We start from the raw sequence: 19,557 nt of genomic DNA, 5'->3' as shown, positions 1-19,557 counted from the left end.
AGCACATAGGGCACAATAGACAAAAAAGAAGGCATGTAAGTTTTGAGGTTTTCACGGCGATGATTATGAAGAAAGTCGTCTTCTGGTTTAGGCGCCGTGTGTTCTTCGTTTTGGCCGACGTTTCGGAGGAACGTATCGCCTTCAGGGCAGTAGCTACTGCTCTCTGCATTCCAAGCCATTCACCTGCTCTGAAGATGGAGGCGATACGTTCCTCCGAAACGTCGGCCAAAACGAAGAACACACGGCGCCTAAACCAGAAGACGACTTTCTTCATAATCATCGCCGTGAAAACCTCAAAACTTACATGCCTTCTTTTTTGTCTATTGTGCCCTATGTGCTTGTTTTCTTATATTTCCTAGTGTTTACTTTATAATTGGCCTTTGGGCTGTTGAGTAAACAAGTAAATAAATGAAGAACTTAGTTGAATTTTTGTATCAGAATGTCAAGGTTCACAGAATGAAAGGCTATGATTATTTGCGCAGCGTTTACATTAAGTTAAAGCTATCCCTGTAACAGGCCGTGGAGGCCCAAAGGATTGTGAGACGTCGAGGTTCCCACATTTTCTAGACAATTGACTCACAGATGGCGGTGAGGTTTCAGTCTTACACGCCGGCCACCGTTTAGCCGCAGGAAGATTCTTGGTACTCACTTCTGCCAGAGGCTGAATAGACTTCAAAGCCATAATGTTGCTGGAAGAATTAGATCAGTTGTGAATCTAACTCACGTCCTTCCGGCTTGTAGCATAGTGCCTCAACCAACTACGCTACCGCGTAACAAGCCGTGAACGCTCCTACATTATCTAGAAAATCGGCTCAAANTGTTTTGTGAGTCCAGAAGCAGTTTCTTGTTTTGTGAGTCCAGAAGCGGTTTCTGAATGGGACTGCATTGAAGGCGATCTTTGGTTTCCTTCAGGAGCTCCAACAGCAACTCCTCGCATGCGCGTCGCAGTTCAATTGTGGTGATCCCACCGATGCAGATCTGTCCTGGTGATCTTCTCGTCTATAGCAAAGTACTCACACACCGGAACAATCTTCTAGGTAAGTTCAAATGCAATTGGAACGGAATTGTTTGCCAAGTATAAAGTTAGCCTTTTATGTCAGTCTGAGGGAGCAGTGGTTGATGCAAAGTTTATTTTCATGAGAGAATAAATGTCGGTATGATGCCAGGATGTTGCCTGGACATTTTTATTTCCTGGAGTAATGTCTGGCTAAAACATCTCTGAACAAACAAACTTACGGATTAAAACGCCTCTGTCTTCAACGAGATCTCCTGCTCAGCCATTCTGGGTCGTGTCATGCCTTAAATATATGAACTGAGATCAGTTGTGTTGATGGTTTTTAAAAAGGTAAAATAAAATTTTATTGATTGATTGATATATAAAATGTAAGAGAATGCACCAATTAAAGTTAATTTAGTAACTTCATTATAATGAGGGGCACGCGGTAGCGTAGTTGGTTGAGGGGCTATGCTACAAGCCGGAAGGTCGCGGGTTGAAATCCCGATGAGGTCATTGGATTTTTTTCAGTTGATCTAATCCTTCCAGCCGCACCAGGCCCTGGTGTTTACTCAGCCTCTAACAGAAATGAATATCAGGAATTAATTAAATAATTTTCCTGGGGAGTAAAGCGCGGCCGGCGCATAAGGCTGACAACCTTACCGCCATCTGTGAGCCGATTGTCTAGAAAATGTGGGAGCCTCAACTTCTCACAACCCTATGGGCCTTCATGGTTTGTTACAGGGATAGCTGTACTTTTTTTTTTTTGCTTTTACATAATAATTATGTAATGATCTGATCATTATCAATAATCTGATCTATATCTGATGATGAATCATCGAAAAAGTATATTATACAAGCAACAGGTGTCTGTTTATAGTATTTCGTAAGTTACTTCTGGTTCCATCTTCAGGAAAGAAACCGCCTTTTTAACAAAGTCTGTCTTTTTGCAAGGCAACTAATCAAACGGGGCTTGGAATATATATACATATAGTATATGTACTTGTAGTACAAAGTATTATCTTCTCTTTCCTTGTTCTTCACCTGAAGAACCCCCAGATAATTTTTTCTTTTTGCGGTCTTGACATCAGATCGTCCAAAACCTGCGGTATAATAAATCTCATGAAGTGAAAGTGACTTTGTTTTAACTGTTGTCCTGGCAGTCAAGTAGTTCAGAAATATTAAGAGTACCCCATTCTTTAAAATGAGTGCCCATAAAGCCCCCCCCCCCTTTTTTTTTCTACTGTGGAAATCACGGATTAATTTCTTGGTAGGTCTAGACTTATGAAATATTTCTTTTATCTCAAATAAATCTCCAGTTGAGATTAAGGTGTCTTAGGTTCTGACGCCGTGAAGTAGGCATCGAGGTTTCGAAGATGCCTACTACCTCAATTTCCAGGGTGTAAGTTCGAGACAGCATGCCCCTCCAAAATTTGGTTCCCCCTAGTAAGCTACGCGGAGTCACGTCCCATAAGACCGTACTCCTAATACTGACCGGTCGTGAGAACAGGAAGTCTTTCAGTAAATTGGATTGGAACTTTGTGAGCACCCAGAATTACACTGATCACCTTGTACAGGAGCAGAGGAAGCTCATGTATTTAATGTTCCTTCTAGACGAATTCTGATCTAAGGTTCTATAAATAACAAACGCATTTCCCATCACATCTACAAGTTCACCAGAAGTCGCCCCCTCAAGGTACCTCGTAACTTGCTTCTCACCTAGATCTGGTAATACACTTTCTTGTCTCGCTGTATGCCAGCCATGAATTATTTTATGCAATAAACGTATAAAAGTGTTGTATTTCTACATTTTGGTTTAATTTTATAATGAATCGTTCCATTAGTAGAGCTACAGAATTGGGTCTAAGCATGCGAGGGGCTGTTTCAACTTCCATAGTATGCATCCTGTTGTGTCCTTCAGAAAAATGTAAAAGTCAACAAAATTGAAACCGAGACGAAATAGATACTACGATATCAACATTCGTTTATTGGCGCAGATATTAAAGCTACATGTTTCGACCTTTCTTTAGGCCATCTTCAGGCATTCATGAAACAACAGTATCCATATTAATGCTTCAGCATTAATGCTAATAATTTTTTTATTGCTAGTGGGGTGGGACTAAGTCCCTTGTACTGCGGTCACTCCAAGTATTACACATAATAACTACGTATAAACGGGGTTTGGATTGGTAATCCGATATATTGCACATTTTTGCACACGACACGTAATTACAATTAAAGTTTAAGCTCTCACTGTACTACACACTTCACAAATCACAATACGACACACTAGGTCTTCTGAGTCTGTTACAGTCTTCACTAGCCGTTGCTTGGCAGCGGCTTCCAACGGCGGACGTTTCCTTTTCTCTAGGTTGCCGAAATATCTCTGGCCTCAGCTACCAGCTTCTCACAGCAACATCTCAGAACAACTGAAATCTAGTGGTCCTATAACTCAGTAAATCAGCAACGAACTCAGAGTTAGAGTTACTTTACGACTGGCGGTTTGCCGCCAATCAGTTCATCTTGACGACAAGTTCCTTGCTGATCACGATCAGAAATCAGAACCCTTAAGGTCATATTCCTTATATAACATTCTCTCTGGCAGGATGATGCGTTTGTCTCTTCTGAATATGCTTGGTCTTTGTCAAGTGAGCGTGCCGCACATGTAGCGTGTTATTGAAAATTCTTCCTTGTGCACTACACACAAGTCCTCTGCCAGTCTAGGCTTTGCAAAGCAGATCAACTCATTAACTAGTCCTGTGTATAACATCTCGGCGCGTACCACGTAGAAAACACCATTCCTGTTACAGAGCAGTTGTTACCATGGAAACATGCATGTTTACGGAGTTTACTTATCAACGGTTGTTGTATAGCTGCTTATTTCGCGGCCGTTGCCTAGCAATGGATCTACGTGCTAATATACTTTCAAATAAAGAAAGAAGTTAATATCTCGAAGAGTAACTTGATATCGTTGTTTCGTTATCACATACTTGCTTGATCGCAAATTTCTTTTGTACTCTGAGTAAATGAAATAGGTTAACATTTCTCATTTAACTCTGAGAGGACCTTCAGATAGCTTGGAATGTTACGTACCCTTCCCATACCCGAAGCTTATAGAAAGGCATCCCTGATTCACAGATGGCTAGGTTTAGCAGCCATAAACAGCCGAATGGGCTTACTGAAGGTGGCAGACGAAGCATTGTCGACTATCTTCTCCAGTCAGCATGTGGAGTACAACTGAAACACGAAAATAACATTTTTATTTTGTTTTTCGGCGTGTTAGCCATGCTGATATGATTAATTTCAACGCTCCGCCATTGCCTGCGTAGCTTAATAGTCCACGTACCTGAAGGAAAGTGCCAGGAAGAATGCGATGGTGACAAGCTGCACATCTGCACAGTCTGATATACAGGGACACATCTCTGCTATTGCATACCTGCAGAGTCGCACATTACGGGCATACCTCAGGGATACTGCAGGTTCGGTTCCAGATCACAGCAATAACGCGAGTCACACGAATTTCTTCTTTCCCCGTGCATATAAAAGTTATGTTTACATTATGCTGCAGTGTATTTAGTGTGCAATAGCATTATGTATAAAAGCAATGTAAAAAAAAAGTTAAAGTTGTGTTTGTGCATAACTAATTAAGCACTACGCCTTTAAGGAGTATGTGGGAGTGGATGTATAGATCCACATTTTCTTGACATCGGCATCAGATGGAGGTCACTACCGCTTTACCCGCTGGAAGAGACTCCTTGTACCCATTGGCTGGATCTCACAGTCGGTTTAACTTTAAGATTAGTTTAAAAATGAAATAAATAACCGAATTAAAATGTAACGTAACTAAACATTAGTGTACTTGTCCCTATACATCGTTGTGTTAAGCAATTATGCTGTGCATAGCGTCGCGTCGCTCATTGTATGTGGTGTCATTAGATCGATTTGTCCTGGTCATGTCTTCATGTTGCTACTGTGGTACTTTATCCTGGGCGCTGACTATGTATGTTTATTCTCTCGTCTGGGTGTCTGTCGAGCTGATGTTCTTCTGTATTATTGATTATATTATTCTTGGTTTTTGGTTTCCTTATGTTTCGTTACGTCCTTATTTTCCGTATTTGTATGTTGATTCTGATTATTGTCACAGATACCTAGTTTCTTGGGGGCAAGCGGTAGCGTCGTTGGTTGAGGCACTATGCTACAAGCCGGAAGGTCGCGGGTTAAAGTCCCGATAAGATCATTGGATTTTTTTCAATTGACCTAATTCTTCCAGCCGCACTATGGCCCTGGGGTCGACTCAGCCTCTAACAGAAATGAGTACCAGGAATATTCTTGGGGGTAAAGGGCTGCCGGTTCGTAAGGGTGACAACCTTACCGCCATCTATGAGCCGACTGTCTAAAAAATGTGGCAACCTCGACATGTCACAACCCTATGGGCCTCCACGGCCTGTTACAGGGATAGCTTTACTTAACTTACTTTACCTATTTACTTTATTCGTATACCCCGTGTCAGTATCCATTCTGTTAAATATAGTGGTGGAATCCGACAGTTGTCAACAATGTCGCGGCAACAGACTTCCTTCTTACCTGTGTTTTATTGAAGGTGCAGTGAAGTCTTGAGAAGGGAACATGGAGTTGTAAGATTTGAGGTTTTCGTGGTGGTGACTGTGATAAATGCCTTCTTCTGGGATGTGGCGCCGTGTACATCTTGTGTGAACCGACGTTTCGGAGGAACATATTGGCTCCATCTTCAGGGTAGAAAAATGGGCGAGTGAGACCAGGTTGAGCAGGTGGCTGCAGTCTGCAGAAGGGACGGAAAGGACGAGTGGAACGGTGTGTCGTTGTCTCGAGAAAACCGTCTGCAAAATTCTATCGGGACAAGTGTATCTTTTAGAAGCGTTTCAGTTTCACTCCGACCAGTATGTACGGCCCACGTTGCATTTTTGTTGAAACGAGAGTGTCAGCCTCAGAAAGTGTTAAAATATTTGACACTGACAGAAGTTACAGTACTCGTCATTCTTACACAATTACGGCAAAATCCTACAGTGTTATCACGCCAACAGCGGAGTCCAGACTTTTTCCATTGGGGAGGTGGGGGGCTTCTTCTCACTTGAACCTACTGTTAACATTTTCTTCTGTAATTGGATCAACGAGATAATTTGACCACTGCATTCTTCACGTCTGTGTTTATACAGCCGGATATACATTTTCTATGACATTTTATTATTTTAATTAATTAAAATTTCCTTCTTTCCGTATTATTCAGCGCTAAGAATTCGCGTTCTGTGCTCACTACAACGTACACTCGGGCTACGACATTGATGACTGAGGTTGAGGCTTTATTATTTCGACGACGGCATTTCCGGCTGCAGCGTTTGTTTTGTGCGTTATGCGCGATAATTCTGCGACGCAACAGAGATGTCTTTTTTTTTAGTTACAATAAATAATTGCCCTGTTTGCATAATAAACTTGGCGCACTGTAAACAAGGATCTGCGCAGTAAGGAGGATGAATTGGTTCCGTGGCCTTCAATGTTGTAATTTCGTAACGGTTACTATTGTTGGCTTGAACTCATTCAGAGTATGCAGTGTTTGTAAGCATGATTCGTTTACGTACGATATCAGTTCAGCTACACCCAAACATTCTGTTTTAAGTATCAGTTCTTCGCCCTCTGTACCGTTCTCTGCAATAGCTACATGTCACTCGAATCACCTCGCTGTGGAAGCGCTCGTAAACCTATCATTGTTACAGACTGTGTGTATGTTGCGGTTGTAATGAAGCGATTGCTACAGTGAAATTAACCCATTTTTTCTTGACCAAGACCAAAAATAACGATTCTCGTCATTAAATCCAACTTTACTTGTTCCTACCCTTCGCTTCTACTGTGTTGGATCAAGTCTCTAAAAGCCCTTCAGCCTGTATAAACCCAGATTAATTACGGGTGCCCTAGCCTGAGCACACCAGCGCCACTAGAAACGAAATATAGTTGTATAAGCGCAAGTTATACGAGAAACAAGGCCGTACACAACATCGGGTCATAAACCGAGAATACAAACCAAGATCGGATAATTAATTGTGTTTCGTGTGAAGTGGAATTTCATGCTTTTGCTATGAAGAGAACTGTGGGTCTGTTCAAGGCCCCCTGCACGCTCAGTTTTTTTAACTTTGCAAGGCCACTTCACAGTTAGAACTGAAAGTGTGGGGAGAAATCTGTAGTCTTCAGTTAAAATTTGCGGAAATAATGAAGTGTGGCTGGGCATGGCACGTAGGTCGTACCGAAAGTCAAGCAATTTTTTTTTGCATGCAACATGGGAACAGCAGACGAAAGAGAGTAGGGTGGTAGGTGGAACCAGCTCTTGTGTTAACCTTGAGTGTCTTGTGACGTCAATAGCTTGCATCACGTGACCAGTATCACTCCTAACAAAATGGCCGACAACGATATGTCGTTTCACCAGCGTGTTGTCATCGAATTTCTTGTGAAAGAGGAAATCCCGCTGCTGAAATTCACCAGAGACTTCAGCGTGCTTATGGAAGTGTGTTCATGGGTGCGAGCAGTGTTCGAAGATGGGTGAAACATTTTAAAGATGGGAACACTTAACATCGAAGATGAGCCTCGGAGCGGTCGTCCTCGAACAGCCTCAACTGAACGGAACAGGAAAGAGTGGATGAGATCATTCAAGATGACAGGCGTGTGACTGTGGACACAATAGCCCGAAAACTTGGAATAGGGCACAGTGCAGTACAGGAGACGATTGAAAGCTTGGGCTATAGGAAAGTTTGTGCTCGTTGGGTCCCGCGATTATTGACCTTAGAACACAAAGGTCAGCGAAAAACCATCACCTCAGAACTGCTGCAGAGATATCGACACGAAGGCGATGATTTTTTGCTCTGTATTGTGGCACATCACGAAAGTTGGTTTCACCATTTCGAGCCTGAAACAAAACGGCAGGCTATGGAATGGTACCATTTGCATTCTCCATCAAAAAAGAAAGCAAAGACAGTGCCATCAGCTGCGAAGGTGATGGGGACAGTCTTCTGGGATGCAGAAGGGGTTATTCTGGCCGAATTCCTGGAACTTGGGCAAACCATCAATGCTGCTCGTTATGTACAGACGCTGCACAAGCTCCGTCGTGCATTGCGCGATAAACGTCCGGGACGAAGCATCATCCTGCATGACAACTCTCGCCCCCGCGCCGCTCGCCTCACATTGGAAGCGATTGCAAAGATCGGGTGGGAAGTTCTTCCACACCCCTCCTATAGCCCTTATCTGGCACCCTCCGACTACCATCTTTTCGGATTTGTGAAGGATCAGCTGCGTAGACATCGTTTTGAGACAATTCAGAAAGCAGTGCGTCAGTGTCTTCGGATGGCTGGAACGGAATTTTACAGAAGGGGAATTTTCAAACGCCCAGAACGCTGGGAGAAATGTGTACAAAGAAGTGGCGATTATGTGGAAAAATAAAGAAAGATCTGTAGATTGAGGTGGTGTATTTGGTTTGTCAATAATAAAGCATGTTACTTTACAAAAAATTGTTGCTCATGACTTTCAGTACGACCCTCGTATTTTATAACTGTGCAGTAAAAATGCACCATCTTGGTACGTTTCTCACAGAATTAACCGAGTCGTATCTTTTATTTTTGTTGTGTTTTTACAAAAATCAGGAAGTATTTTTATTGTTACAAGTGCCACTTTTTGTCAGTTTTAAATTATGGCTAATTGGTCAAAGGAATTTCTTACAGAATTCGTTGAGTTATATCGGAGTGTAGAACGCGTTTGGAATTTAAAATCAATGGATTTACAGCAACAGGTTATGATATCTTGGTCACGAAAGTGTAAACTTTTGACAAAGATTCAAGCCTTGACACAGTTATAAAAAATAATTAGCCTTCTTATTACTGTAAATTTATTTTTCTTTCCACAAATGTAGCGATAGCGGCGTAACATATTTCCTCAGTTTGACGTCATTACACAAATTACAACGTTTATGATGTGGCAAATGTTCATAGCGAACTGAGCACAACTTAACATTTTTGTACATGCGCAGAGAGAAAACTGCCCCGTTTCATACTGCGCAGGCGTCCAGTTACTGCCGGTCGGTCAGACATGTTGATACTTAAGTGTTGTACTAAGCCAGAGTAAGAAGTGACTTATCTAAATCTTCCTTGTTTATATTCATTTTTTTCTTCTTTGCCAGTTGAAAGACTGAGTCATTGTCCATTCGGAGACCAAGGACGAGGGCACACCAATCTCCTGTTTCGACGTCCTATCCGTTGGATGCTTCAGAAATGCTTGCGGCGGCAAACGTTGTACATTATGGTTCCAGTTACCTTTGATATTGGGCCGCGCCATAGCTCAAGCGGTCAGTCGCTGGCTTCCCACCGCGGCGGCCCGGGTTCGATCCCGGGGTCTGGTCAAGTGGGATTTGTGGTGGACAGGGGCAGGTTTTCTCCGAGTACTTCGGTTTCCCCTGCCAATCTTCGTTCCACCAATTGCTCCACAATCACCCTCGCCTATCATCTGGGGCTGGTACAATAAGCCAGAAGTGGCCGCAGTACAAGGGACTTAGTCCCACCCCACTAGCATTAAAAATAATACTTTCGATATTACTGAATTTCTTCACCAATACACACAGCAGTGGTCAAAGAAACCTCATTGCAGAGTCTTCTGTTCTCTTATCGTCGTCTTTTGGTGCTCACGTTTCAGTACTGATGCGTCTTTCTGTTGCCTTACTGCGCTTACTAGCTTTAAGACGCAAATAAATGTTATGTAGATGCCTCACTATTCGAAGCATTTATCTCTAATTATTATTCAAGGAATTCAGGAGATAATGTGTGACAAGCAATACTGGCAGAAAATTTATTTTGTTGCATAAACATTTAAATCTGGTTTTCTGAACTTGGCACCTTTTACGTGTTTTTGATTCTTGAATACGGAGAACTGCTAATCCTCTACTAAATTTCAACGGTAATCATTTCACAGTTAGGAGGAACAGATCATTCGTGAATGAAGTGTATAATTTTAAGCACAATTAAAAGCAAAAATGGAAGTTATTAATCGGCCACAAATTATATGTACGCTGATTGTTAGAAAACCCCCCCCCCATTCTTTGTCCATTTTGTTTTTTGTTGTGTTTGCGTTTTGAACTTAATTGAATTCATACCGTAATGTGTATTATCAAGATAATTTTTTGGTGTAGATGTACAATCATAAGAAATAATCTTCATTTGAACTTAAGAATTCGTAACACCCTTTCCTCCCTCGTCAAAAATATGAGGAATGCATTCTTGAATTAAATTAAGAGTTCATTCAAATTAAAATATGACCATTTAAATTAAGTTCCAACTTGGATAACACTGTTCATTAGTCAGAGAAACGTTCACTAAGTACCGCTCGCTTAAGAAGTAGAATTGCCATCTATACTTAAACACATTTCTCGTTTCAGATTTGGATGGTTCCAGCACCAGTCTAGCGGTATCAGATACAGGTAAATAGCAGTATTTCCTTGAGCACCTTTGTTTCCTCCTTTTCAAAGAGACATGAAACCGAATGTGTTTAACAGATCGTACTTAGCATTCAGAGTGCCTCGTGTTCAAATTTTCGCCCGGTTGATAGCAATACTACTAAAGCTCTCTTGCTTTTCCTCAGTGCTTCCAGATAGTGCCAGGATATTATTTTCAACTATCCCACGGTCGTTCCCTTTCCACCACATACCCAAACACTCTTTACATACCCAAAAGTTCCTACCATCGACGCCAGATCGCCCATTCGGTTGAAAGTTGTCGTTGTGTAAACTGATTTTCACTTAGATTCGGTTTTCAACTTAACTGACTTCATACCCTAATGTGTATTATCAAGATAAATTTCTTGCGTAATTGTACAACCGCAAGAAATAATCGTCATTTGAAGAAAGCGACTGGCTAGGGGCTGGACGGCCTAGGGGTCGGAGTTTCTAGTCCCAGTAGGGTCAAAAATTTTATCTTCTCCACGTCGTCCAGACCGGCTTTGGGTCCGCCCAGCCTTATATCCAGTGAGTATCGGGGGCCCTTTCTTCGAGGATAAAACAGCCGGGACGTGAAGCTGACCACTCGCCTCCAACTAGTTTTGAAGTAAAGAAAACCTGGATCTATATATCCACTCCCCCATACGCCTTCATAACGTAGTGCTTAATTAGTTAAACACAGAGATAACTTTACCTGTTACATAAATTTTACTTTTCGACGCTCAGCACAAGACGATATGCAGTATTCTTATGCTTTGAGTAAGTTTCAGTCGAACTTACTTTGTTCTGACCCTTCATCTTTGTTTATTTACTTTAAAATGTAATTCAACACTGATATGTGACCTGGTCCGAATATCACAGTTCCTTGGAAGGCAGACTCAGTGTTGACTTAATGTCACCTGCATGTGGTCTGCTCATTCATACACTTCTACGAATAAATCTCGAAACTGCGTTAGTATGGGTACAATAACTTAACAGCATAATTATAACATTGTTCTAAGTTCAGTATTTAATTTATAGTATAACGAAATTGTTACTAGTTCTAAGCATACGGCGTTATGTTCTTTAAAAGTCTGCAGGCAACTGCAGTACTTATATTGATTTTAATCTCTTCATAATTTGGACCTGGGAATGGCTAAAACTCGTTTCAGTAAATATTGTGGAGATGTACAGAAAATGTAATAATTTTTATACATAAGCTATCCCTGTAAGGCCCCCCATACACACACAATTTGGCCTCCCGTTCGGTCTGTACAGTTCAAGGCTGAAAGGCAAAACTGATGTGTATGGTGCGGCCGGCCGGCCGGCCAATCGTTTGGACTGTAGGAAATCCGTCAGTCCGTCAGTTCTACCTGCAGGTCGACCGGCAGGCCAAACTGTGTGTGTATGGGGGTCCTAACAGTCCGTGGAGACCTTAAGTTTGTGAGAGGTCAAGGCTTCCACATTTTCGAGACAATTGGCTCATAGATGGCGGTGAGTTTGTCAGCCTTACGCGCCGGCCGTCCTTTACCCCAGGTAGATTCCTAGTAGTCATTTCTATTAGAGGACTTTTCTACATACTGAAAAACAAAGTAAAGAAAATATTGTGCGAACCGCGCTCTCTTGTATACTGCTTCCTGTTTGCATCGCGAAATCAGTGACCTTTCAAATGTCTAACAAAACATGACAAGCATATCATAACACGAAGTGCCCTTAAGCGACTATTCTAAAAGTACAATAATCTGGAAAGTAGAGTTCGGAAGAAGGTAACGGAGGTTTCGGAGGAACGTACTGCCTCCTTCTTCATAGTCGAATAGTAACCTACGAATGTAACCAGAGCCGTCTGCTCCTTACTGGTTATTTGCTTGCTTTACTTTTCAACCCTGAATATGGAGGCAGTACTTTTCGCTTAAGCGTCTGTGAAGGCGGACTACACGGCGGCACAACCTATGACATAGGGGTGCTCTTCTCCTAGAAGAGAGAAGATCACTATGAGAATCCCACATCCTACACAGTATATTCTTGATAAAGCAATTATTGCACTTCCAAAACTAATTATTTGCATTTGATTTCCGAAGCTCGTTACATAAAATTGTAATTTCTTTGAAGTATGTTTCTGTCTCTTTCCAGATGGGGTCAATTCCAGAAAGGGAAAGAACACGTGGTCGTTATTAAGACTTGTAAGTAGCGCATTGTTACAGTTCTCAAACTCATGTTTTATTTTTTTTATCAGGAATTATGCGGAAGTGATTCATTTATAAATGTCTTTTAAATAATCATGAAGTTTTAAAATATGATACAGAATGTTTTAATTAATTTATATTAAAGCCTGTTTTGCGACTGGGAGCCGGGATAGCGCAGTCGTTATAGCGACTGGCTACGTGAAGGACGTGAGGAGCCGTGACAGCCCAGTCGTTATAGCGACTGGCTACGTTAAGGACGTGAGGGGCCGGGACAGCGCAGTCGATATAGCGACTGGCTACGTTAAGGACGTGAGGAGCCGGGACAGCGCAGTCGTTATGGCGACTGGCTACGTTAAGGACGTGAGGAGCCGGGACAGCGGAGTCGTTATAGCGACTGGCTACGTTAAGGACGTGAGGAGCCGTGACAGCTCAGTCGTTATAGCGACTGGCTACGTTCTGGACATGAGGAGCCGGGACAGCGCAGTCGTTATAGCGACTGGCTACGTGCTGGACGTGAGGAGCCGTGACAGCGCAGTCATAGCGACTGGCTACGTTCTGGACGTGAGGACCCGGGACAGCGCAGTCGTTATAGTGACTGACTACGTGCTGGACGATCGAGGGGTCAAGTTCGAGTCTCGGTGCGGTCAAGAATTTTCTCATCTTCACGTCGTCCAGACCGGTTCTGGGGTCTACCCAACCTCCTATCCAGTGGGTACCGGGGGTTATTTCCCAGGGCATAAGGGGGCCGATGCGTGGAGCTGACCACTCACCTCCAACTACTGTCGAAATTAAGAAAACGTGGATCTATACATCCACTCCCCTATACGCCTTCATGGTGTAGTGCTTAATTAGTAAAGCACAGGGACACTTTTACGTGACCTTACATCTATACGAAACTAAGCTAAGAAACAATACAAAGAAATATAAACAAAATTCACAGCGCGTTTTTAAATGAAACGAAATTACTTATAAGTACCAGAAGTCTTTTCTGTGCACTGAGAACTCAGCCCCGGAGTTAAAATTAACTTTTATACTGGAGCCAGCTTCAGGCATACCGTGAGATACAGCGATTGAAGGGGAAGGTTAAACTGTAATACACATGCTCGCAGCATAGAACTGCGTAGTTCTGGCGGTTCGAGAGCTCTTGGAACCTAACTTCCGGCACTTGAAAGTAGTCGAGAGAAGCCGGATTTGTTAAGCGAAAATATAACGTAGAGTACTGCACAAAAATTGAGGCGGTAAAATTGTTGTGGAAACTTGTATTTGTGTCACTATGAACGCCTTCCTGTACATCTATATATATGGTACAGCTTTCGAAAATATTTTGAAAGGTCTCTGCGACATACCTAACTAGTCCAAGTGATTGCTGTCAAAATCACTGTTCTCGACTGGAACTTAATCTGAGTCAGTACTTACTTGAGAATGGACAGGTTACAGCATGCAGTCCACTGGTGGGAACATATATAAGAAAGGAACACAAACATGGACGCCGCAAAAGGAAGATAGCGCAGGAACAAAGAAAGAGTTTTGGGTTCAAAAATGTATTTTAGTGGGAACAACATTAATACTATAGAATTGAAATACAGAGTGAATCCAAATTATTGTCGGTGTTTTCATGACGTATAATTTTTAACCGGAAGCAATAAAACGGAACTGCTAGTGAAATACGAAACAGAAAGTAAAAAAATAGGCCGCGCCATAGCTCAAGCGGTTAGTCGCTGGCTTTCCACCGCGACGGCCCGGGTTCTATCCAGGGTCTGGTCAGGTAGGTTTGTTACGGAAAAAGTGGCGCTGGGGCAGGTTTTCTCCAAGTACTTCGGTTTCCCCTGCCAATCTTCATTCCACCAATTGCTCCACAATCACCCTCACCCATCATCTGAGGCTGGTACAATAGGCCAGAAGTGGCCGCAGTACCCCACTAGCAATAAAAAAAAAACTAAAAAGTATCATCATTTGAAGAACATACTGTAGACTGCTGAATGACGTCACCATGCACCTTCTTCGGAACACGTAAGATGTCCAAGCGGTATTCAATTTCCCTTTAAGTTTCTCCAGCATTTGTGGTGTAACTATAACTGTAGCTGCAGAACACTAGGACTCTCTTGAAATTGCTTTAACCAGCATCGGATACAATTATCTGAAGGTGGATCTTTTCCATATTGAGTTCTGTAACGACGTTGCGTTTCGATAACGGACTTTGTTTCGAAAAACCCAAAGTATGCACGTTGCTTTCTCTTGAACAGTCGTCACTTAGAAGTATGACGTCATATTTTCTCCCAGACATTAATACTGCGAGTACACGATTGTTAAATAAAATACTTTGAGTTACTCCTTCAAGTTCTGTAAGCAGTTTTGTTTTATTATTTTCGATTTGAAAATTATAGGCCACGGAAACACCGACAGTAATTTAAAATCACTTAAGATCTAGTACGGTGAGACTTATTTTTTTTTTTTAATGAACAGTTGCTCTCAGTGGCCAAGTAGGACCGAAAGATGTAGCAATTTAGTATTATTTTCGTTTTATTTTAAATGAAAGAGAGATTGCGAACATTTTTATTAACACGAACGGCAGAAAAAAAATGAGAGTGGTATATCAGTGCAACAAGACGATCAAATAAAATATTATGACATGCAGACTTCTCAAGAAACTTAAGAACTGAGGTCACGGTATTTTTATGGCTTGAATTCTGTTGACGTTTGATTTTTCTATCTTGCCTCCAGGCATGTTTCGGTCCTTCATTTGCTGGGAAACTCCACTGAAAATTGTCTTTGATCCTCTCAAGGAAACGAATAGAAAACTGTACGAGCCTTGCTTGTGTACATAAAGGCACAGAGAAGTGAACTTCCCCACCCTACTATATTCACTGAGTTGTTTTAAAATATATATTTTGAAACCAAAGAGCCCGTTTTATTTATTTCGCTTGTCAGTTTAGTTTTATTCCTGTTTATTTCCTTACCAGAAAAAAATAAAAGTATTTTTTTCTCGAAGTAATCCGCTAACGGACCGCCTCTGCGATCTAGTGGCCAGAATTTCTGGTTACAGATCCAGAGGTCCGGGTTCGATTCCCGGCGCTACCAGATTTTTTTTTCTGAGAAATAGTGGCTCTGGAACGGGGTTCATTCAGCCTCATGAGGGTAACCGAGGAGTTACTTGAAGGAAACAGCGGCTCCGATCTGGAGAACCGAAATTAACGGCCGTGGGGATCCGTTGTGCTGACCACGCGACGCCCTCTATCTGCTAAAGTTGGCACTAAACTTCACCGACAAGCGACGGTCGCTCGGTCGATAGAGTTCGCTTGCGGACTAAAATCACGGAGTTTATTTTTGTTTTGTTTAATCCGCTGATGTTCATAGAACCATTATGGTAGGACTCCTTGGGCGGGTGATCAGCTCGTCGCAAGGCCTCTACCAAAACACAGGGCAACACAAACACAGAATAAACGCATACACACCAAACATCCATGCCTTGTGTGCGATTCGAACCCATGATCCCAGCTTCCGAGCGAGCGAAGTCAGTACATTCCTTAGACCGTTCAGCTACCATGACCGGCTCTGCTCATTACACGCGAAGTATTCTTTGTTTTGATGATGACCTGTGGCTTGCATAAGAGACATGCTGGAATGCGACACCCGCCCGTTGCTAATGAGAGTTGTAATGAGGGAATATAGTTAAGCTTATGCCGAGTGGCAGAGATCCTGAATTACTAAGGGACAACTTGTTCAGACAGCTGCACTGTATGTGGGCCCATCTGTCGGCTTGATAACCTCGGTTCATGCGATTCATGCTGTCTCCCAATATTCCTCCGAAACGTCGAAACGCCTACAAGACTACACGGTATCACGACCCGGAAGCCCACAATCCGAGGAGTCAAGTTTTATGCTCGAATTTCCTTTGTCACCCCAGCCACTGTCCCTGCTGTTCCACTCAGCCTATGGCCAGTGGGTGTGGGAGGGGGTTGAATGGTAAGCCAAACGTTTCTGTGCACTTGACTGTAGACAATGAGGACATTCAGAGAGCCCCTGTACAGCAATACAAATATATGTAGCTTGTACAGTTGTTGGCTGTGTAATAGGAGAATAAACAACGGTGTTATGCAAACCGTTTCTAGCCTACGGGTCGGTAAACACGTTCCCGCGGCAACGAATACGAACACAATATAGTTATTGGTGGAAATGGTGTCTTGTTCTCGGTCTGTGCAGAGTGATTATAAGGAAGACCGTAGCCCTGCGAGTCGTAGGAGGCGACGAAAAGGGAACCCAGTTTCTGGGGGTATAACTGGGCCACTCTGTTCCTAGGGGATGTACATATATATGGGGACCTGGTCCTCCAGGTTGGGAGAGTCCCGAATCAGAAACAGTAAAATGTGACGAGTCCCGCGGGACTCGGACCTGAGAATGACTGCAATGGCGAGGCGAAGCAGCAATTGCAAACGACAGACCCATCCTCTCGCCACAGAGGATATTACATAAGCACTATGACCGCAAGTGTTCAATTAAAGTAAAGCTGGTCGTGAGTCTCAAGGGGCTTGTCGCTAAGACGAACTGATTGGGAGTAAACAGCCAGTTATAAAGTAAGTCTGACTCTGACCCAATGAGTTATAAGTTGAGAGTTGAGTTCTGCACAGGAGACTGTGAAGATGGGACCTTAGGGCGGGAAACTGAAGAATCTCCACTGTCAGAAGCCGTTGTCAGGGAACGGCAGATGAAGGAACAGTAGGCTGGAAAAGGGCTTAGAGGCCGCTGTAGTGATTTGTAAAGTGAATTTTTGCATTTCGTTATCCCTGTTTAAATTAAGTCGTCAACAATCAAGCCGACATCCATAACAGCATGGCGGAGTTGCTTTCGTTAAAAATAACACCGTGCAGCCATTAAATTCGAAGGCTGCCTAATCTCAAGGTATCTGGACTGCATAACTACTGCTAGCTGAACTGCTTTTTGGGTTTTATAACGTTCGTAAGAGTACAATAAAATTCAGGAACCGGGATAGCGCAGTCGGTATAGCTACTGGCTGTGGGCTAGACGATCGAGGGATCAGAGTTTGAGTCCCACAAGGGTCAAGAATTTTTTCCACGTCATACAGGGTGGTTCTTGGGCCTACCCAGCCTCTCAGCCAATGGGTACCGGGGGGCTGTTTCCTTGGAGGTAAAGAAGCTGACGACTCACCTCCAACTAATGCCTAGGTCAAAAGACCTTGAATCTTCACAGCTACTCCCCCATACATCTTCATGGCGTAGTGCTTAATTAGTTAAGAACAGGAGCAACTTGACCTTTGTGCAGTGAATTTCGTCTGATTAGTAATTCAGTCCCGGAGCAATACCGCAATTTTTACGCGCACCGCTTCATGCGCGCCACCTACTTTCAGTGGTCTCAGACTTATTTTGGATTGCTTTGCCATGTATGGAGAATTGCTTTAACAAATTTTGGAACACACACAGTTTTGTGACGAATTTACTGATGTCATATCACGAAATAAACTTGGACAGGATTATTCTATATCTAACATTAATACTCTCTCCTAATGACTTGTACAGTTCGAGAGATCGAACCGCGGGAAAGTCGGGAGTCTTTGCGGCTTGGAAGAAGTCCTCAGTTGCATGCAGCGCATTGACTTCGATGACGAGCAACTGTCACGTTATCGTGGGATGTGCTGGACTGAATTTGTCGCCCATGTGGAGAAGAAGAATAGTGGTGCTGGCAGTAGTAGCAGCAGCAGTAGCGATTCCAGTTTGGTGTCCAGCCCAGAACCACCCCCTCGACCGGTGTCTCCACCACCTGTCGTGACAACACCGCGACGGCGTCTGAGAGGTGCTCTGGTGAGAGCCCAAAGTGAAAGGTGCTTTGAGAGGAGACTTACTGGTGCAAGGGCTATGTGGCGAGGGTTAGACAGGACGTTGCCTACGAAACCTAGCCCTCTGGTGACAACCCTCAGTGAAAAGGACCTTCTGGTGTCACCAGGTTCAACGACCAGCAGAGCAGAAAGTAAGCGGAGGGAAGCTGTATGGGATCTTTTCCAGAGCGAATGTGCTTTCTTGTACGATCACCTGATGGTACTAAAAAATGTGAGTACTTTCCTATTTGTGTCTGTTCTTATGTAATCACATGAACGGTGCTCTGAAATAGCTTGGACTAGGTCCAAGAGAAGGTGTTTGGTAATGAATCTTTAGCATACATTCCAAGAGAAATTTATTTCTTTTCAAATAACATAAATAAGCAGATCTCTATGTGATCAGTTCGTCAGTTATTCAGAGAATTAGAAAAAGAGCAAGCCAGCTTTAAAATAAGAATCAGCATAATAATTTACGTACTTTTAAGGAACCCAAAAGCTAATCATGTTTACAAAAGCCTGCCAATGAATCCTATTCCAAGCTAGTTCCATCAGTTATTCAACTTGCTATGCGATTTATGGAATTCGGTTTCTGATATTAAAACACCCATCAATATAAACATTTTCCTTTTGCTTTTTTGACTAAACATTTGAGGTATTTCTGTTTTTCTAGATTTCCATTACATATGGCATCATTTTCAACCTCTCTGATTTAAAAATGTTAAATGATGAGTACAAATTATAAATCTTGTTTTTAATTGTCTTTATTCATTTTATGCTTCCCATTCTATAGGCCTCAAACACACCTGACCAAAGTCATTCTTGTAAATGGGTCTTCTTCACTTCAGTTTTGTTAGCATGTCCCATTTCACCATGACTTTCCATACCATCTGGCTATAGAGGAAGGAAAATCACCATTATGCCGGTCACGGTAGCCAAGCGGTCTATTGCATATACTGTCTTCGCTTGCTTGGAAACCGGGATCGTGGGTTCGAAAGCCACTCAGGGCATGGATATTTAGTTTGTGTGTGTGTGCATTTTTCTGTGTTTGTGCACAGGTAGAGACCTTGTGACGAGCTGA

At 42.7% G+C, this 19,557-nt stretch overlaps 1 protein-coding gene across 4 annotated transcripts in view; it reads left to right on the top strand.

Moving 5' to 3' along the window:
- The window catches only part of LOC111871105, a 233,237-nt gene that overhangs the window by 191,574 nt on the left and 22,106 nt on the right, over nucleotides 1-19,557 (top strand). For 3 of the 4 annotated variants that reach the window (XM_023863910.2, XM_023863914.2, XM_023863913.2), the window contains 4 exons: nucleotides 913-1,037; nucleotides 10,434-10,475; nucleotides 12,579-12,649; nucleotides 18,184-18,711. In XM_023863910.2, the coding sequence (XP_023719678.1) occupies nucleotides 913-1,037; nucleotides 10,434-10,475; nucleotides 12,579-12,649; nucleotides 18,184-18,711 (766 nt within the window). The remainder of the gene's footprint in view (nucleotides 1-912; nucleotides 1,038-10,433; nucleotides 10,476-12,578; nucleotides 12,650-18,183; nucleotides 18,712-19,557) is intronic. The other variant, XM_023863911.2, reaches the window with a different exon arrangement.

Source organism: Cryptotermes secundus, unplaced genomic scaffold, assembly GCF_002891405.2.
Source record: "Cryptotermes secundus unplaced genomic scaffold, Csec_1.0 scaffold250, whole genome shotgun sequence".
NCBI lineage: Eukaryota > Metazoa > Arthropoda > Insecta > Blattodea > Kalotermitidae > Cryptotermes > Cryptotermes secundus.
Note: the sequence above shows the minus strand (reverse complement) of the source record. Positions and strands in the feature narration are given on the sequence as shown.